Source organism: Anastrepha obliqua, chromosome 1 (genome assembly GCF_027943255.1).
Source record: "Anastrepha obliqua isolate idAnaObli1 chromosome 1, idAnaObli1_1.0, whole genome shotgun sequence".
In the NCBI taxonomy this organism is placed as follows: domain Eukaryota; kingdom Metazoa; phylum Arthropoda; class Insecta; order Diptera; family Tephritidae; genus Anastrepha; species Anastrepha obliqua.
The window spans coordinates 156144511-156166638 of record NC_072892.1 but is presented as its reverse complement, the minus strand read 5'-3'; the positions used below and the strand labels follow the sequence as shown (position 1 = coordinate 156166638).

The window sequence follows — 22128 nt, the reverse complement described above, 5'->3', positions numbered from 1 at the left end:
TGTTATGTTATGTTATGTTATGTTATGTTATGTTATGTTATGTTATGTTATGTTATGTTATGTTATGTTATGTTATGTTATGTTATGTTATGTTATGTTATGTTATGTTATGTTATGTTATGTTATGTTATGTTATGTTATGTTATGTTATGTTATGTTATGTTATGTTATGTTATGTTATGTTATGTTATGTTATGTTATGTTATGTTATGTTATGTTATGTTATGTTATGTTATGTTATGTTATGTTATGTTATGTTATGTTATGTTATGTTATGTTATGTTATGTTATGTTAATGTTAACTCATTCTCTATATCCATACAAAATATCTATCAAACAAATAAAATTAAAATTTTCTTTTGAAAAATGCAACCATTCAATCAGTATTTTCTTATGACGTTATCACGTTAAACTATCGTCAGTAAACCGACTTTACAGACAACCTCTTTTTTTATTATTAAAAGTGTATACAGTTCGTACAAGAAATTATGTAACCGAGGATTTTAGCGCTTTTAGACTTAATTTACGGTTCTTCAACATATATCTTGGCTTATATCCATTCTTGTCGGCTGTGTACATCGTCACCGTTTCGGTGTCGGTCTTCTCGTCGTAAACCGTGTAGGAGCCCATTACCACACGTTGCTCATCTTTTGTGCCGGGATTCATTACCATACTAATCTCCTCACGTTTGCTGCCATTGGGTTCTTCTATGCTGCAATGATTTTTTATTATTCAATTTTTCATAGTTTATTAAAAAATACTCTCTTACTTCACACGATATCCTTCCTTTGTGGGTGCTGCGCTGTAAAATTTCTTAACGAAGGATGGATATAAGGAATCCAGCAAACCGGCATTTATGGTCATGGCGAAAGTTGCCAAAAGGGCAGCAACGAAAAACTGGAAAATAAATATACTGATATTAGGCACAATTTTTTCGATATTTGCGATTCCGAAATTTACGCGATTACTTTACTACAATTCCTGCATTAGTTACGGCATTAGATATTCTTCATTTCGCAAGAACTTAACTCGAAAAAAATTGCGTCAATATTGTTCGAGAATCTCTCCCATCACATAATAAAAGTTAATAAATAAAAAAAAAACCTTTATATAAAAGCGGATTTTTTCAATTGCTTCCCAGAAAATTACAAATACTGAAATTTTCGACACTTAAGAAAAAACCTATTCATTAGCTCTTGAGTTATTGTGCTTAGAGTGACGCTTTTTTTATTATTTTCAAAAAAAAAGAATCAAAACGAATTTCGTGATTTATGGTGTAGGAGCAGGAGTAGTGGGGCCCAGAATCCACAAATCATTCACACTCACCAGGGACACCACCATCTTCCAAGCGGAATTATACGCAATAATGGAAGCAGCAAACATCATGCAACGTAGAAACCACAAGAGAGTAAAGATTAGAATACTCTCGGACAGCCAATCAGTTCTAAAAGCTTTAGATAGCTATGCCTACAACTCAAAAACTCTCTTAAAATGCCTCAAGGATCTCAATTACCTGGCATCCAAAAACAATGTCTCATTAATTTGGGTACCAGGACATGAGGGATATGACGGCAACGAAAAGGCAAACTTTCAAGCCAAAAAAGGGGTAGACGTAAATTTCATCGGACCTAGTCCCATGTTTGGATTTAACAAAAACAGCCTAAAACAAAAAGTAAAATACTGGGTCCAAACTCTAATAAATCAGCACTGGAACAACGTAGCGGGTCTTATACACTCCAAAAAGTTCCTAAGTTTCAACGCTAAAAGAGCTAACATGACCCTCACGTTAAACAAATAGAGCATTCGCACTCTCACAGGCGCCCTCACGGGTCACTTCACCTGCAATAAACACTTACATAAATTAGGCATAACTAACACCAGCACCTGCAGATTTTGCTGCGAAGATGAGGAGTCTATAGAACATCTCATCATCGAATGTCCGGGGTTGACGCATAGAAGGAAAAAGTTTTTAAACAAGTTCATGCTTATAGATGAAGACCTACAATCACTCCCTCAGAAGGAGCTGGTACAATTCATAAGCATACTTAACAGTCAATAAACAGCATAGGGTGCACAATAGATCAATATGGTCGCAGTGCTAAAGGCCCATACCTTAACCCTTTACTACCATTAACCATTAATTAACCATTCGTGATTTAATTTTACACTGCTTCTTGATGGGGAAAACACCGTTTAAGCGAAACAATGGCTTGAAAGTCGTTATGGGGGAGCCCTCATTCAGAAACAACAATAAAACGGTGGTTCGCTGACTTCAAGCGTGGTCGTAGAGCACCAATGATGCATAACGCAGTGGACGTCCAAATGAGGCGGTAACAGCAGAAAACATTAAAAAATCCACAAAATTGTTTTGCATGATCGAAAAGTGCAGTTGCATAAGTTATATGACATCGCAACGATATCAAAAGATCGTATGGCTTCATATTGCATGAGCCTTTGACTATGAAAAAGCTCTGTTCAAAGTGGGTGTCGCCGTTGCTCACTGTTGGCCAAAATCAAGAACGTGTTGATGATTTTGAACAATGGCAAAACTAAATGAATTTAACTTGAAATTGCTTCCACATCTATAGAATGAAGAGATCATCGCTGAAACGGAGGCCTATTTTGAGGCAAAAGATAATTCGTTCTACAAAAGTGATATGTATTGAAATGTTACCATTTTTGTTGTTGTTTATGGAAGTTACGTGGATGAGTAAAGCTAATTTTGAACAACAAAAAAAGCTAAAACTGTTTTTCGAACGACTGCTCCTTTTAGGAGAACGCTGGGTTCTACAATAACGGACGTTATACTGAATACCCCGCTATTTCGGTAGATGTCACTTTTGAAGCTGTCATTTTTTGATATTTGGCAAGTAGAAATTATTATTAACAAAAATGGAACGATTCATGCTTAAACCACGCATTGAAATTATTAAAATTCACTATAAAAATAGTGAAAATTTGGCAGAGACGGTTCGTAAAACTCGAACATTTCTGGGTCATCGTGAAGCGCCTTATCGGACCGCAATACAGAAGTTGGTGAAAAAATTCGAGCTGTTGGAACAAGTTAGTGGTGTGAAGAATAAAACCCGTGCACGTCGCTCAATAACAGCCGAAAATATTGCTGTTGTAGCCGGAAGTGTTGAAGAAAACCCAGGTTTGTCCATTCTTCGTCGTTCTTTGGAATTAGGCATTCCACAAATGTCATTACACCGTATTTTGCATAAAGATTTGGGCTTTAAGGCTTATAAAGTCCAGTTAACACAAGAACTCAAGCCGGCCGATCATCAACAACGTCGTGTCTGAAAAATGATCCAAAATTCCATCGAAAAATCATCTTGAGTGATGAGGCCCATTTTCACCTCGGTGGCTTCGTCAACAAGAAAAATTGTCGGATCTGGGGCTCAGAAAATCCAAAAGTTATTGTTGAAAAGCCTCTCTATCCTCAACATGTGACTGTTTGGTGCGGTTTATGGTCCGGCAGAGGCATTGGATCTTACTTTTTCGACATTGAAGCTGAAGCAACAGTTACGGTGAATGGATTGCGCTATGGAGAGATGGTTAACGATTTTTTTATGGCCGGAATTGGATGACATTGATCTGGACAACGTTTATTTTCAACAAGACGGCGCTACGTGCCACACAAGCAACGAAACCATTTATCTTTTATCAAAATAACATCTCTTATTGGAAAACCCTATCCATCTATCTATCTTATGTAAGCATCCTGTTGATTAATAAATAAATAAATAAACAAAAGGGGATTTTTCTGTCACCATTTCACTGCTTACTAAAAAATTACAAAATCCGAAAATCCCGAAATTGCTGAATTTTTTATTTTTTTTTATTTTTTAAGTATATTTTATCCTACAAATTTTGAAAAAAAAAATTATAAATTTTTTTTAAAGAAACCAAATATATAATATTTCATTTGAAAAAAGTCTATACCAAAATTGAATAAAACTCGAAATTATTACATTTTTTCCAGAAACCTGATAGCGTAGTTAACATTAACTCAACTACCGGGAAAACTTCCAAGGAATCTTTTGGTTAGCTTCGATTGAAGTGTGGCCGCCTGCATGGTCACATGTCAATGAAAACCGCTACAGGCTGGACCGCAATTAATGCTCCTCGAATGGAATAAACCATTTGTAAAAATGTGAAGGTGTACAATAACTTTTTTTTCATTTTTTCAATCAATTATCATCATCATATAATTTTTCAAAGAAACAGTTGAACATAAATATTGAAAATGCCATTTGATGTTGGCTTTTTTATTGAATTACTAATAGACAGCGGTTTCCAGTTTAGCAGCGTCAAACCAAAACAAAAAAGTTTGCTTAATCTGTTTTCAAGTTTCACAACATTTCAAATAGCCAATATACAAACATAAATAAATATGTGTGTATGTACATATGTGTACAGAGGCATTTGTATTCAAAATTCAAGATCGCGAAGATGGTTAAAATGGCCTTCTGGATGTCCAACTAGTTTTATTTGATTATCATGTATGTGTATGTATGTATGTATGTACGTATATGTGTGTAATATGAAATCATATTGACAAATTGTATAATTATAACTAAATTTTGTTGGTAGAGCGACTAACGCGAAATTGGATTTTTTTTCGATAGCAATTAATTGGCACTAAAATCAATTACCCGAAATCGGTGTTCTATGTAAACATAGCGCATAAAATAACTCAGCACAGAGTAGATACAATTATTTCATTTATCCACCAAAAAAACTGAAATTCAAGGATACTTATTTACCCTTTTTAAATGTCTACTCACATCTTTAGTCAGTTTTTCTATTCGCTTATGTTTTCAATTAAAACTTACCAATTTTGGAGATGCCATGATGAACCTCGCAGAAGATCACAAAACTAACTGAAACATAATAATTTTATGTTCGAACATTTCGCACCGGTCTGCTTTCGCATGAATTAAAATATTCATATTTTTGCGTATGAAACCACTCTTGGTGAGAAGAGAAGATCGAGGTCACAAAATCGTAAACGTCACGCCATTGATTGTAGATTTGTCTATGTTAAGTGAAACAGTGTGGAGAGCAGGCGCATAACTATAGTAAATTTATTTATAAACTATAGCTTCCATAGATGGTAGGTAGCCTTAATGATTCGCATTAAGACAGAGCAGAGCTGTCGCAGTTTATTGGTGACTCACTTTGGTAAATTTTAAATAAAAAATCTAAAATTTATAAAACTGAGTTTAGTTTTGCTAAGCAACCGCTTACAAATTATTAAAATTGATGCATTCTTGTCTTGTTAATTTATAGCGATTTATTTCCACTTATTTGCCGAGGTGAATTTTTAAAGCCGCTGCAAACAGTATTAATATGGCTCACTCCTCAAAACGTTCTGAGTGCGTTTATGGTAAAATATGGCAAATTTTCCATTAGGTCATTTTGACTTCTTCTCCAAACAACCTCACAAAAATAAAATTTGAAAGACTTTGGAGGATTAAAATTTTCTAGAAATGTATTCTTCGAAAAACTTTATTAGTCCAGGGTCTTCTCGCGCAAAACTTTCAAGTAACCAACATAAAATAAAATAATACGTTTTACAAAAATAAGAGTTTGAAAAGTTGATGCCTTGATTTTAACACTAGGTTTACGGGCGTTTCCGTATATAGCTATGAAATAAGATTTTCAGCTATTAGTCCATAGATGTCGCTAGAAGTATTTTTAAACCTTTCCAAGTGTCTTATTTTTTTCGTCTGTCATCTGTCAACAATATTCAGTTCATTGTTTGTTACGTTTCATACAACAATGCGTTTTTGTCACTCTTAAAAATGTCGAATTTCGTGCCTTCCAACTACGATTGGCGGACATCGTTGATTTTCTATTATCAATTGAAGAAAAACGCTTCTCAAGCTCATCAATTGCTTATAGAAGCTTATGGTGGACATACTCTAAGTAGAGCACAGTGCTTCGGGTGGTTTGAAAAATTCCGAAGTGGTGATTTTAGCGTGGAGAACGAGGACCGTGGCCGGCCACCGAAAAAGTTTGAGCACACCGAATTGCAAGCATTGTTGGATGAAGATGATGGTCAAACGCAAGAAATGATGGCAGAGCAGTTGGGAGTGACCCAAAAAACCATTTCCCAACGTTTGAAAGACATGGACATGATTTTAAAGGTCGGAAAATGGGTGCCGCATGAACTGGCTTGATGACAATGCACCGCCACATCGAACAAGAGCGACCTGCGAATTGGTGGAGACGAACGATTGGGAACCACTGGTGCATGCGGCTTACTCACCAGACTTAACGCCTTCCGATTATCATTTATTTGCATCGATCGGCCACGCACTTTCCGAGCAGCGCTTCAATTCTCACGAAGAAGCCAAAAAATGGCTCGATGATTGGTTTGCGGCCAAAGATGGCCAATTTTTTTGGCGCTGCATCCACAAATTGCCTAAGAGATGGGAAAAATGGGTCGCTAGCGATGGCTATTATTTTGAAGATTAAATTTGTAACAATTTTTTGTTAATAAACGTTTGAAATTGAAAAACGAGCATCGTCAAATTGACGCTTAGATGAAAATACGTATTTACTTAAAAAAAAAAATCAATTTACTTAAACTAAATCTGAGGTTGACACTATAAGGCTTCACGTAAAAATAAAATATTAATAAGCCAACGTTTTTTTTTAAGTTCCGGTGCACCCTTGGTAAAATATTGTAAAATACTTGGAGGGGGTCGAAAACACTCGGCTTTCACACTATATTTGCGTGCCATCTAGTCTGCGACATCGACACCAAACATTGTTTTATAATAAAACGTAATAGTTTCTGGAACACATTTTTTATTGTCTTCTATCTGTATAATTCTATGCTTGGTGCTTAGAAGAAGGCATCTTGTCCGTTGTTCCTTTCGCTGGTTTTGGTAGTTCTCTCTTGTTGGAACGGATGATCCCAATCAAGGTTGTCTTTAGTTCAAGCAATTTTTTCGTCTGCGGGATGCTTCTAAAAAAATTGTCGGTCGTGATATTTCTTCCTCGATGTAAATAAGGTTTGGCTAATATAAACTGGCCCAACGAATTTGAGCATCGAGTGTCATCTTTTCCCATGTCAGAACTAGAAATAATCCGCGCCCTTTTCTTGTTACGACGTATATTGAAGAAGTTTTCCTCTTTACTATCCGAAGACCCTTTTATTTCTGCAGTTTCGGTGAATTTCGAATCTTCACTGTAATCATCACTTACACCTAATTCATATTGATCTTTTTCGGAGGACACCTCAGAACAATCCTCATTGGTGTTGGTAATTTTGGTAAATTTCTTATAATATCTCGTGTTGTTACTCATGATAATCGGTGAAAGTAAAAAAATTGTACACAAATTCAATTACCTTTTTGTAAATACCTACAATAAGCGGAGACTGTCTACAATAAGTGAAACTTTTGCACACTACTTTGAAAAACGTCCATACATTGACACTACACCGATCATTCTGGAGATCGTTTCTTGTTCTAAAGGTTTCGGCGATACGCATACGCACATAATCCATTGCAGTTTCCGTTATCAGGGCGCGATTGAGATAATGGAATCATCTTAGTGAAAATTTTCTTTTATTCTAATATTTATTACTGGAGTAATGATTTTACGAACAAAACAAATATATAAGGATTAAAGTGGTGCACAAATGACTTGCTTATTACAAAGCAACAAGTCACACATTGCATGTGACACTGTTTGTGATGACAAAAAGCAATGTAGGCACACAACTTGAACAGCAACGAAGAAAAACTGTCTTCAACAAGCAATACTACTTCGGCTCTATCGGCAGTGCACGAATTGCACGACGCTGCTTATATGCTTGCATGGCAATGGTAGAAAAACATTCTCATACAAGCTTTGCCGAAAGACATCAAGTACAATGTGTGAATTGGTGTCATATGTATGTATGTACGTAGTGTGTATTAGCACACCTTCGAGATGTATGAAAATTGCAAACATACACATTTCTTCGTTCCCCGCGCACTTTTGTGTATTAAGGGCAGAATATTAATAAATAACGGTAAACTTTCGATGAATAATTTTTAAAGCTATTGAAGTTATGAAATAAGACAGCTTTTAGTAAATTTAAAAGCCAATAAAGTGCGCAGAAGAATATTTGCAGGCAAAGTGTAAGTTGTATTCAAATATTAATCAGAATTTAATTTTTATTCTACAAAACCATCATACCAAACATTAACTGCCTATTTGATTTTAAAATAACAGGAATTCATGTAAGTAAATAATCCACATTTGACACAATTCACTTGTTTGAATTGAATTGTTTTTCATTGCCTTTCAGGGTCATTGCTTTTCTTGCTATCTTGCCGAAATATGTGTGTAGTGACAATGCTGAGAGAGAAACAAGTCATGCAAAAGCATGATTTGGTTTTCTCTCTAGCTGCTATTGCCTGTTACTGTTAGTTGAGAACAGAACACTGCATTGTTGTGTGAATTTAGCAAATGACTTGAAAGCACATATATGTCGACTTGTGCACCACTTTAATAAGGATTATTTATGAGATTGGGTAGCCCGTCAATTTCTCGAGAAATTGTGTAAATAAATTCCTTGGATTAAAAAACTAATTTACAGTACAAAATGGTGAAAATTAATGCTATGGTTTCTTCGATATTTTTTTTTTTTTTTTTTTTGAAATTTGGAATCCGTCAAATTGGCGGGTTCCGTAAACCTAGTGTTAAACATAAATAGTGTTAAAAAAGAAGCTGAGGCTATGAGAGCACAAAGCTTAGCTTTGGTTATAACTTTAATATTCGCTTCCACAAGAGAACTGGTAGAGAGTCTAATATCGTTCTGATGGCGAGATTTCAATCTTCACAGGTGGTTCAAAATCGACATAGAAACTGAATCTGACTTTTTTAACAGCAAAACTTAACAAAGAAAATTACAATTACTGCAGTATATTTTAAGCTAAGACCTATGCCGTTGACTCTTCGGTACCTCAATATAATTCTGAATGTATGCATAAGAATGCCAAGCACTCCTTATAATCTCTTCGGCAGCAAAGTATCACTATGTATGTCTGGCATCTGAGGACAGAACTGCCGGAAAATGAGGAAGCAATTGAATGTCCCATAAAGGGGTATAAAACAAGATTCGCAGTAACCAGTCCAGACGCACTAGTCTCTCTGAGTATCCTTTTTTCACAAGTTTCAGCAGCAGTTGGACTAATCAGAACACCTGCGGAGTCGCACATTCCATTTGGCCAGTATTCGATAAACGAAGAACATGAAATTCACCAAGCTCCCAAAAACAAATATGTGACTGCTAATACTGAAGGTCACTGGAATATCTGACTTATGGGCACTAGATTCAGAGAAGCATATAACGATTTCTGTAGAAAGTTTATTAATAAAGAAGGGCGGAATCCATTCAGCACTTCCGGTGAGGATTTTCTGAAAATATCATTCAATTTGAGAGAACGAATTTTACTCGACCTCATGATATCGAAACCTGAAATTCCTAGCCTTGCTCTTGCAAAGGCAGGCCACTCACAAAGAAAACTCTCAGTGTTATCCGGCTCCTCTAAGCAAGACAGGCAAATCGGGCCCTCAATGATTCCAATGGTAGTCATATGCTGACCTCATGGATTGTGCCCTGTAGTAATACCGACCCTCAACCGAACCCCTTTTTTACGAAGTTTCAGAAGAAATTCGACAATTTTTTTTCAGACTTATCACAAAACACTTTGTAGTGCTGCAGCGCTCTTTATGTAAATTGCGTCGATAAGCACTGATCCAATTCATGATTTCTGTAGAACTGATTCCGATTATTGGCTTTGTTCTCTCTGGGGTAATCATTGATTCGCAGTTGGCCAATTCATCGGAAATTTCATTTACTTGCAACAGAATTAAGCTTCTTCTTGCATTCTTGAACAATCTTTGAGGTTCTCCAGGCCCTTGAGTGCAGCCTGACTGTTACTAAGGACTCCAATCTGTTTCCCGCTCCATCTCCTCTCAATTAACTATTCTGCTACTTTCAGAATGGCACAAATTTCCATTTGGAGAACGATTCCCATTCTTCCTATAGCGTAATGATACTTATTACTACCGTTTAAGTACCATCCGACTCGGTAAAGAAAATATGCCTCAAATTTTTTGAATGCATTCTAGATTGCTCCAATTTGGCATCAAATATCCTTCCGAACGAAACTATTCGCATAAGAACGTCCTTAGGTGCAAAAATCAAAGGATACTGCTCAGATAGCATCTTAAAGATTTCTCTATATCCCGAAGTTCCATTTTCATGCCAGCAACCATATTTAGGGAATCTGCACATTGCTTCTATTGCTTACTGTTGTATCTTAAGTTCCGAGGGGAGCAAATCAAGCATAGCATTTAGACCATCGTTGGAGGTTGTACTCATAGCACACATGACGCATAAATATATGTTTTTGAAGTCTATATAATTCTTGGCGTGTGGACTTGGTATTGTTTGACGGATCACCAAATTCATTAAGACCCATCTATCCTTTTTTTTTGAACCTCATCTCCAATTTATGCAATATTAAAACCATTTTACAACCTCAAATTAGTTTTGCAACAAATTGAATTTATTTGAAAGTACTTGAAATGTAGTGTATGAATATATATGTACATATGTATGTATGTCTTTGTATGCTTTTAACAATCAGAATTTGCAATGGAATAACTTAAATAAATGAAAAATAAATGAAATTTTATTTCGCCTAAAAAGCCAATGTACTTAAGTATGCATGTGTAATTCTACGCCTGCCCAGACTTATTGGATAATCAGTTACATTATCAGTTAACCCGCACCGGACATTAAAGCTTTCGCACTTATTTTACGATTCTTGATCATATATCTTGGCTTGTAACCATCCTTATCGGCTGTGTACATCGTCACCGTTTCGGTATCGGTCTTCTCGTCGTACACTGTGTACATACCCATTATCACAAGTTGCTCGTCCGGCGTGTCTGGGTTCATGACCACGCCAATCTCCTCACGTTTGCTGCCATTTGGCTCCTCCAAGCTGCATAAAAGGATTTAAAATATTAATTATTTATACAAGTAAATAAAGAGAAAGGTATTTTTGCGGTTACTCTACGTACTTGAAACGATATCCCAACTTGGTGGGCACTTGACTATAAAACTCCGTCATAAGGGCAGGATAAATATAGTCCAGAAGGCCGGCATTTACGGATAAAGACAGGGTAGCCAGAATGGATACAAAAAGTAACTGAAAGTAAAAAATTAATTATGAAATATAGTGAATGTGGAAATAGTTTGACGATAAAACGCTATTCGAATGGCAGCGATAAAATGTTGATCAGATCAAATTATCAAACATGATCAGATCAAACATTTTTAATAGTTTGCCTCGTTTACTTATATGTATAACCTCGACTTGCGGCTGGCGGCCGCCGTAGCCGAATGGGTTGGTGCGTGACTATCATTCGGAAGTCACAGAGAAAACGTAGGTTCGAATCTCGGTGAAACACCAAAATTAATAAAAACATTTTTCTAATAGCGGTCGCCCCTCAGCAGGCAATGGCAAACCTCCGAGTGTATTTCTGCCATGAAAAAACTCCTCATAAAAAATATCTTTCGTTCGGAGTCGGCTTAAAACTGTAGGTCCCTCCATTCATGGATCAACATCAAGACGCATATCACAAATAGGAGGAGGAGCTCGGCCAAATACCCAGAAAGGGTGTACGCGCCAATGATATATATATGTAACTCCGACTTACGTACTGTACTCATAATTCGACGTTAGGATTTTTCATTTGAATGAATTAAAGTTAGATAAAAAAAACATGCTGATTATTTCTGTTATCTTATTTTGGATTATCCGATTCAGATCAATTAAACGTCGTTTTGTCTGATAACTTTTCACTTATTCCATTTTGAGGCCAATTTCGAGAAGAGAGCAGCTTTCACTATTGATAAAAAAAAATTTACCAGTTCATTTTTCCAAGTGCTTGCTCGCTCAATCATTAAATCGCTCCTATTGATATGGCGCCCATACATCGACCTTTTTCTTGAGATCATTCCTATGCAAATGATTCCTAGTAGTTTTCTTTTTTCCAGCTAATGCTGCTTTCCTGATTCGAATCAATGATTTCTATGATTTTATCGACATTTTCGACAATTGGCCTCTAAAAATATACCTCATCTTCTACGTTCATATTACCGATTTTCCGTCGTTGCGATACTGTATTGGGTAGCACCTTTTTTTTTTTGTGTCCTTGCTCAATCGGGAGCATAGAACCTCGACAAGATTCTTCCATTGTACATAGTTCTTGGGTGCTATTTTTGCGTCGTCCCATTTGATGTCGGCATCTGCTAGCTCGCGCAATATCGACCTTCTCCAAGTATTCTTTGGCCAATCGCGACTCCTGGTCTCTTGCGGGTTCCAGTCCAGTCTCATTCTCGTCATGGCTTTTGATGGTTTGGTAGCACACAAGCAACACAAATTAGTTAAGCTCTATGTTCCGAATTTTCACTTTCTGTTTGAAGAGGTTTTGCAGAATGTATCGAGTTTTCTCTTTCTTTACCTCCGTTTTAGAACGCCATAGCTCATTAAACTCAAAAGACCGGTTTTGAAGCTAAATGTCACGCTTAAGTCTTTGTATAGTATGGCGCTATCCAATGTGCACATCGTAAGATCAGACTCACCAAATCTAACAACTTTTTTTAACTTGCCATTAAATTCAAGAAATGTGCTCCAAAAATGCTTCTAGAGTCCTTTCAATTTTCTTATAAGTTCATATATGGCATGCACGATTTTTTTTCATATGAAGAAAATGTGCAGCACCAAACTCCTCCTCCAATTTGTGGTGTGAGTCTTGATGTTTTTCCATAAATGGAGGGACCTGTAGTTTTACACCGCTTCCGAGATGGTGTTTTTTGAGGATGTTTCTTCATGGCAGAAATACACTCCGAGGCTTGCTATTGCCTTCCAAGGGCTAACTGTTATTTGAAAAAATTGTTTGCTGTTTCGAACCCGTGCACTTCTGAATGGTAAATGAAATGGAAAATATTGTACAAGGCAAAAAATACAAAAGCATATATTTCTACTTTCTTCTTATTAACATTTAAGATCAGGGCGCTGATGTGCTAAAGCGTATTTAAGAATAATTCTGATTTTAAAAATAAATTTCGAGTTTGAAAAGACTGAAATATTTTAAATAATCTTGCAAAACTTCGTTTTCGTTTTCATTTATTATAAGTCTAAACATAACTATTATTTTTACAGACCACTTAGATCTAATATGAACTTAAATTACTAATATATTACTATAATTATTAAATAAATTAGAAAAAAGAGTTTAGAAATTTATAAAATTCATTCTTTGAAACCGAAAAGTCAAGCGGAATAGAACTCGAGATCTCATTGAATTCTCTTAAAGCGCGGGCAATAGGAGCATTACGCGCATAATTCGTATTAAGAAATTTAAGATGAAATGGATAAATAATGCGTAACGGTCTAGTAGGAATATGAAAGTAAATGCAACGTAATAGGGATGAACTGTCCACTTCTCCTTTAATGACACTAAAAACAAAAGACAGTGAGAGTATAGACCTTCTACCCTCTAGAGACTTTAAGTTAATTAAAATCAAACGGGAATGAAAGGAAGGGATAGGATTTGGGAATTTTAACAATTTTAATTTCACCCACTCCCATTGTTGATATACAACCCCAAACCATTACTGACAGTTTTCCAAACCTTACGGTAGGGATAATATTTTTGTTTTGTAAGACTGTGAGAGGCTTACGCCAAACTTTGTGGGGTCCATCATGGTAGTAGAGCGTCATTTTCGTCTCATTTGAGAAAATAACGTCATTCCAGTACTCTGTGGGAAGTATATGTGCTCGGTGGCAAATCGAAATCTTTTATCAACGTTTTGTGATGATAACAGGGGTTTTTTCCTAACCACTCTTCAAAAATATTTGTGTTTTGGCAACGCTCTTCGCGTTTCATGAGAAACTCTTAGCCCGTAGCATTTTTCCTTTTGAAGAGCTAATCCTCTTGTACTGCTTTGCGGGCTATTATAAATAGTTTTAATAATTTTACGTTCAATTCGCTGCGTCACTTTTTTTGGTTTGCCCAACTCGAGTCTTTCTTCATTTTCAGCACGGTTTATTATATTATAATATATACAGTTCTAATATTAAGAGAGAACATATCGGCGATTTCTCTGGCTGATTTGCGGTTGTAGTGATTGAAATACACTAATTGAATACTATTTTTTGAAACTCGTTTTCCTGGAATTTTTTTTATTCAAATCTGAGATCACTTGTAGCACTGAAGACAATCACTTTATAACTAAATAATTTCTTACCCCTTTCACATTCCATACCATTTGCAAAAAAACCCAAGTGAATGAAATTCGCGGAAAATAACTGCATTTTTTGTTGTTTTCATCAGTTATGCAAAGATTTTTTAGACACTTTTTAAATAGAGTAAACATCTTTTTTTGTTGTTGTTTTTGTAATGTGTGTGTTTATTTAATAACTGTTGGCGTCTAATAGTCATAGACAAGTACAGTAATGGAATGTGTGTATAAATTTTTTGTTTGCTTTTTTATTTGTTGTTGAAATTCTCGATCAAAGCTAAAATTTTAAATTTTTCTTTACTATACAAAGATATTCTTGACGAGCTGTGTATCTTTCGTCGTGCACAAATAACCATTTTATATGGGCGTTTGGGTGTTTGGCCGAGCTCGTCCTCCTAATTCGTGGAGTGCGTCTTGATGTTGTTCCACAAATGGAGGAACCTACAGTTTTAAGCCGACTCCGAACGGCAGATATTTTTATGAGGAGCTTTTTCATGGCAGAAATACACTCGGAGGTTTGCCATTGCCTAACGAGGGGCGACCGCTATTAGAAAAAACTTTTTCTTAATTTTGATCTTTCACCGAGATTCGAACCGACGTCCTCTCTCTGAATTCCGAATGGTAGTCACGCACCAACCCATTCGGCAACGGCGGCCGCCATTTTATACTAACTTAATAGAGTTCAGTTCGAAGCTGCAAATACTGATAATTTTTCTCAAGCCATTGTGCTATTAAAAAAAATAAAGGAATTGAAATATTGAAAAGCACTTGCAATTTCTTTAGAAAATCCTGCGCAAAAACAAACTACAACGACTATACTGTTTCAGAGCTTTGAAATACGCACCCATTATTAAATCTGTGCATGCCGACCGCAAATTTTCTACGCAACAAATCTTTTTCGCGAAAGTAGACACTCCTTTTTCTTCGATAATATAGCAGCATATTTTATTATTTACTGCATTATTTCACTATTATTGCTTACTAATTAATATTGAATTGAAATTTTTTCTAAGTAATTTTAATTTTTTTCAGCATATTAAAAGCATTTTTTAAGTTTTATAAAGCATTTATAAGCGCTTAAAAGTTGATTTCTTGTGCATGTCTGGCCTTGCCCTAGTAATTAAACACTTCGAAAGGGAAACATCACTCATACGCCATGTCGCATTTTTGACTACAATTGCAGCACTGATTTTGAATAGGCTTTCACTGATAAGTAAAGAACTTTTTAGATAATTTTATACTTAAATACTTTGGAAATTAAGCTCAATCTACTATTCACGTATATTTTTGATCTCAGAATAAGGTTTTTGTATTCCATTTTTCTCTTTCACTTAAGTAATCTCGTTGCTTTAGTTAAATAAGCACAAATAATAAAAATATGTTTTAACTTCTAGCAAAAAACAACTATTACGTATAGTATATCTAGCAAAAGAATAAAATGCAGGTATTTTCCACACATTTGCTGCTGATGACTGCTTTTCTTGTTGCTTTTTTAATGCAAAGATGTAATGGTAAACGCGAGCTTCCCGCACTTGCATTCCATCGGAAATTTGCATTGACTTGTTGCCTCCGGTAGCCTTTAAACTAGTTTTTACGTGATTCCAACACGAGATAAATATATTAAAATTTATTAACAAAATCCGTGCTCTTAAACTTATATTTAAAAAACCTTAACTGAAGGAATATTTATTGATGATTGCAAGCTGACGTCAGTCACTCCAATTTACAAAAGTGGCAATAAGAACGATATTGCAAATTACAGACCACATTTCCAAATTATCTGCTGTGTATAAACTATTTGAATGTGTTGTCAAAGACAAGTTATATTTTAGCGTAAAACGCCTGACTAGTCTCAGACAGCTTGGTTTTGTAGTTGCACGATCTATGGCATCTATCTAACTCATCAGTTTTTCCTGAAGATTGCGATGCAGGTTCGAGGGTCGTGCTGGGGCAATCTTTCCAAATAGGCAGGATTGGATCGAGGGGAAAATCTGCACCGAAGCTTACACCTCTGTCCTTACTGACGGTTCCAAGATGGAATCGGAGCAGGGGTTTTCTCGAAATCAGCCAATTTATCTTCCTCCTTTAAACTGCCGAACACTGCTAGTGTTTTTCAAGCAGAAGTCTTTGCGATCCTGCAGTCATGCAAAATGCTTAGGAAACGCGGGAGCGAGGAAGATATCAACATTTTCTCCGATAATCAAGCTGCGATTAAGGCTCAGACGACAGTGCAGAACGAAACTAGTAAATTTCTGTAAGGAGGACATTAAATCTCTTTAGAGTACAGGTAACATTTCTCTCATCAGGATTCTAGGGCATAGGAACATAGAGGGATATGAAATGGCTTATGAGCTTGCCAGGAAGGGGTAAACTGAATTAGCCTCAGAGACCTCCTTCCCGGCCATCACGCAAATTATTTCTCAGGAAAGCGCAGAAAAGATGGAGCTCTATTTCTTCATGTGCTGTTTCGAAAACCCTTTGGCCCCAATAAAATACACGAAGGACTCAGAAAGTCCTTTGGACTCCTCTCCATTCAATTTCCGAACTCCTAGCTGTGTTTACCGGTCACTGGGCGATCGGCACGCACTCGGAAAAGCTAAGGTTATCATTTAACCCCCATTGCAGAAGCTGTGGGAACTTTTCAGAGAAGGAGACTGTTTAGCATTTTCTCCATGAATGTCCGGGTTGACAGCTAGAAGACTAAGGTCACTGGATGCTCACAGCTTTGGCTAATTGTAGATATCTGCCTGTTGGAGGTCTCATATTGTATCAAAACGGCGCTTTGTTGCTACTTGAGGAGTGCCAGACCGGCACTTCAACCATTTCACCTACCTACCTATCAGGCTATGCAGAATGGATATACACAGACTTCTCTAAAGCCTTCGATAAAATCTTCTATATGATCTTAGTAACTAATTTGGCATATGGCAGTTTTCAATCGACTCTCCTTGATTAAATTCAATGCAATTTAATAAAAAGGTGCAGTATTGCAGTTACCCATGGGGTTTCTTCAAAACAGTTTATTGCCACCTGTGGTGTACCTCAGGGTGCTATTTTAGGACTTTTGTTATTTGTTTTGTTTATTATGGTATCTGTTCGTGTTTTTCCTTTGCTAATTTTCTTCTCTGTCCTGATGATTCAAAACTTTATGCTGAAATAAAAAGTTCTAGTGATTCAGCCGTCGTGCATTCTGAGAGTTCAAAAAATTTGTGTGAGTTTCGCACTACATTCACTCAATTCATTTCTCTGGGCAAAAATCATCATATCTTGCTGTCGATTGATTAGTATTTTCCCATTAAATAACAGATGTACTCTTCAGGCAGCATCAGTCATCTTTGATCTCGTTAATGGCGCAACCCGACAAGAAAGAATAAAGTTTAATTTTCCAAGCAGAAATTTTCGTCGTTTTAGGATTTTTCGCGTTGGCTTAAGTAAGATTGGCTTTAGTGCTAATGCACCACTCATTGGAACGTTGTGTGACTTTATTATTTCTCAACCGTTTTCAATTTGAAACTTTCTGGGGCCAAACAAGTATTTCCATATAACAAATCAAAATAATACCTCTCAAATATTTATTACTTCAGTTTCATAGTTATCAGTTGCTTTAAAATTCAATTTTAACTCTATATAAAGGGTGGTTAAATTGCAAGGGCCGATGTTGAATGTGAACCACACCTAAACGTCAACGACACCGTTGGACTTCTTTGGGGTTATTTGAAAAAAAAGGTGTACGTCGATAAGCCAGCAACAATTCAAGAGCTAAAGGATGAGATAATTCGGCACATTAACGGCATAGAACCTCAATTATGCCTCAGCGTCATCGAAAATTTGGACCATCGGATGGAGGTGTGCCGCCGAAGCCGCGGCGGTCATTTGGTCAATATTTTATTCCATACGTAATTGAGCCATATCAATATTATCATAATAAAGAGAAATGACAATAATTTCCCACCCTTTATATTTTTAACAATTTAATGGTTTCTTAGGTGATAATCTAATTGTACTACACTTTTTAATATTAAATAGAGTCAAATTTATATTTTAGTTTGGAATTAATATCTTAAATGTATGTTCTGAATTTTGTTATACAATCTGTGCCAAAAGAAAAGAACCGGTTGTTTACTTGTAACTTCAAGATATATTTTGCACTGCTTTTTGCTGCGTAGTAGTCCCACTCAAGCGCTACGACGCCAGTGCTAACTCAGGTTAGTGCCGTTTCCCGTAAGCGCAACCAAACAAAAATGAGTGAGAAGTACGCGAAGCGTTTTGAGGCGGTATTTTTATGCACGCATTCGAAAGAGCCGAAACTATTTTACGCCACGGCTGCAAAAGCAATTAAAAAATCAAAAAAAGTTTGTTGTGAAGTGGAATCAGCGGTATGAGGTGTACAAAAATGTTTATGACTTTTTCGAGCGCGGCTTGAAGTGAGTGTCGACAAAAAGGCAGGATAAAGTGATCGTCCAATTTTTAGGCGGGGCCCTTCTTTGTTCCTACGCCAAGCACGATCAGTTCTTCCTGAGAAGGGAATAGATGTGAGTATCAACACCATCGAAAGTCGACTGAAGGAGGCGAACATGTCCTACCGTTCCACATTATCAAAACCACTGCTCTCAGAAAAACACATTGAAACAACAAATCAAGAAAAAGGCGTCACAGTATTGGACTGGACTTCCTAGTCCCCAGACGCCAACCCCATTGAAAATGTGTGGGGTACTTTGAAAACGCATCTTACCCGAAGGCCAGTTCATGATTCAAAGCAACTCGTGCGTGAAGTTCACAAAATCTAGTCCTGTCCTGTCGACGAGCTACGCAGAAAAGCTGGTTCAAAGCATGAAGAAGATACTAGGTTATATTCGACAACGATGAAGACTACACGGATTATTGAGTAATTGCGACTCGTAGTTTTGTACATATTTTCATGTACAAAGGTTTTAAATATGTACAGGGTGAACGATATGAAGTGTTTATAAACCATCAAAAGCATTTGCGTCTCAGTTTTGTAGAATTTTTTTTTGCTGTGATGGAATTCAAACGTAATAGTGTGATTGCGTTATAATTGGCTGGAAAATCACAACCAGCCATTGTTCGTGAGCTCAGTCACCTCAAAGTGAATAAAATGTTTGTATATCGCACAATAAAACGTTACAATGATACTGGTAACATTGCAAAACGCTATAGAGGTGGACCAAAACAAACCGCAGCAATGCCAAAAATGGTTCGGAAAGTGAAGGCTCGACTTGAATGAAATCCACGTCGAAGTGGAAGAAAAAGGGCGAAAGATCTGAAAATATCGCAAGGCAGCATTTTGAAAAATGAGCTCAAGGTCAAGCCTTACAAGTTTCAAAAAGCACACGATCTTTCAACCCAGCAAAAAAAAGTTCGGTGCGAAAGAACAAAGGAGTTGTTGCGCTTGCACGAACGTAGCGACTTATTATCGGGAAAATATGTTGGAAGCTGCTTTAGAGCCATGGACACGCAAACAATTCGGTCGTAGACCATGGACGTTCCAACAGGACTCGCCACCGTCTCATAAAGCTCGTGTGAACCAAGAATGGTTAAAAAATCATGTTCCACACTTCATTTCGTCCACACAATGGTTTTCGAATTCGCCAGACGCAAATCCGATGGACTATTCCACCTGGTCCATTTTGGAGAGCAAGGTGAGGACTAAAAAATATGTCAGTATGGATGCGCTGAAAAAAGCGATTATACGAGAATGGGCCAAAATACCTCAAAATCATATTTGTGCAGCATGCAACTCATTTTTTGACCGTTTTAAGGTTATAGTCAAGGCAAAAGGTGGTCATATCGAGCTAAAGTGAATATATGTTAAAATTGTAATCATTTTTGAACAATTTTGTCTTTGAAATCAATAAAAACTAATTTCACACGAAAAAGTTATGGTGTTTTGAATAGGTAACACCTTATATCGTTCGTTATGTATCTTTTATACTTCATGAATAATCGCGGTTCCTTTTTTCTGACACAGACTGTACATTAATGAATTAATAAATATTTTTTTTATTTTTTATTTATTTATTTTTTATTTTATTTTATTTTATTTTTTTTTATTTATTTGTTCTCAGCCACACAACCGAAAGTTATTTTACAGCTTTTAGTTAAAAGTAGATTTAATTTTTATTTAATTAATTTTTTTTTATATTTACTTTTTAATTTATTTTATTTACTTATTAAATTTATAAACTAAAAGTTTTATTTTAGCTTACATGTTTTTATGTGGATTTATTTTATATGTAAATTTGTTGTTAATTTTTTTTTAGTAATTTTTGTTTTTAATATTAATTAATATGTTAATTAATTTTATGGATTACGAAACCAAAACTAACTGAATTGCCTTAAGTATTAATCCATATTTTCAACAGCCTTCACTTTCGCAATTCAAACCAAAATTCATTTATCTAAAATCCACGCTAAAAAGCTTGACTCTGTTCAGTTCATGCTTATAATTTTTTTATAATTTTTAAATATAATTTATGTCTATGAATAAGTTCGTGCGGTTTTTTTTCGAAATTTGAATTTCGGATCATTCCCATGGCTTTTAAACGTTTGGAAATGGTTGATTGATCAACTCCCAAAGTTTTTGCAACCTCTTCTTGCGTTTGAGCCGGATCTTGATCGAGCAATTCCTCCAATTCGGTATCCATGAACTTTGGCGGCGCGGCCAAAATCACCACTTTTAAAGCGTGCAAACCACTTCTGGCACGTTCGCTCAGCTAGAGCATGCTCACCATAAACTTCCACCAAGATACGATGACTTTCGGCTGCTTTTTTCTTCATATTAAAATAATGAAGAAGAATTCCCCGCAAAAACACATTATTTGGCACGAAATTCGACATTTTCAAGTGTGGTAAAAATATTGTTGTTTACGCTTCAAATAAAAAACTTATACTGACGTTTGTGCCTTACGACAGTAGCTCTCCAATGAATGTTTGGAAATGTGGATCGATGGAATAATAATCAAGTTACGCCATCTGTTGTAAAACCGCACGAACTTATCCATAGACCATTAATTAAATTTTTATCAATTAAATTTCACTACATACATATTTAAATTTAAAATTAATACTTATCAATTTAATTCATAGCAACTTAATTTTTGTGCTGTCCATGAGCTTTCAGAAGAAACAAATGTGATTTTACTTTCCTCACAAAAGCCTCTATTAACACAATTTATGGAACAATATTTTATCAGTAAGCACTAAGCATCGATCACAAAGCAATAAAAATCAAATAAAATTAAACTTTCATTCCACATTTTTTTTTGTTTTTGTTTTAATAATTTTTTTTTTTTTGTCTTTGCAAATTTTTGCCGCAGTTACACTGAATCAAACTATAAAAATCACAATTAAAATTTGCATCCTTCGTCTGATAAATCTATCGCTAGTGCGTGACGTTGTTGGTAGGCTACTAACCAGCTTTACAGCAGCCATGGCGCGTTGCAAAGTGTTCAAGAACAAAATATCGACTGATCCATTGTAATCACAAGAGCTTCGCTTGACGGTTTGGTTTCACATCTATCAAGAGATGTAATATGACTAGAAGAGACATAGCATAGCATAACATAGGCATACATATGTGTGTATATGTATGTATGTATGGGTATGGCTGCACACATATTTCCACAAACAAATTTGCTGGTATAACATATAATTAAGAATACACAATGGATAGGCATACATACCTACATACATACACACATACATATGCAAAACTAAATAGTAAGAGTTTAGCAACTAATCAACTATTTGTAAATTTTCTTATATATACTAACTTA

General features: G+C 35.9%; 2 protein-coding genes across 2 annotated transcripts; both read right to left on the bottom strand.

Moving 5' to 3' along the window:
• Positions 1-486: 486 nt before the first annotated feature.
• LOC129237979 (uncharacterized) lies at positions 487-4856 on the bottom strand. Its single transcript, XM_054872995.1, has 3 exons — positions 4839-4856; positions 770-897; positions 487-712 (listed from the first exon to the last, which is right to left on the bottom strand). Exons 1-3 carry the CDS (start codon positions 4854-4856, stop codon positions 487-489), a joined length of 372 nt encoding a protein of 123 aa, XP_054728970.1.
• Positions 4857-10561: 5705 nt separating this feature from the next.
• LOC129253370 (uncharacterized) lies at positions 10562-21828 on the bottom strand. The gene is made up of 3 exons (XM_054891726.1): positions 21767-21828; positions 11104-11231; positions 10562-11024 (listed from the first exon to the last, which is right to left on the bottom strand). The coding sequence occupies exons 1-3, from the start codon at positions 21782-21784 to the stop codon at positions 10799-10801; spliced, it is 372 nt and encodes a 123-aa protein (XP_054747701.1). The 5' UTR covers positions 21785-21828; the 3' UTR covers positions 10562-10798.
• Between the last annotated feature and the right edge of the window lie 300 nt (positions 21829-22128).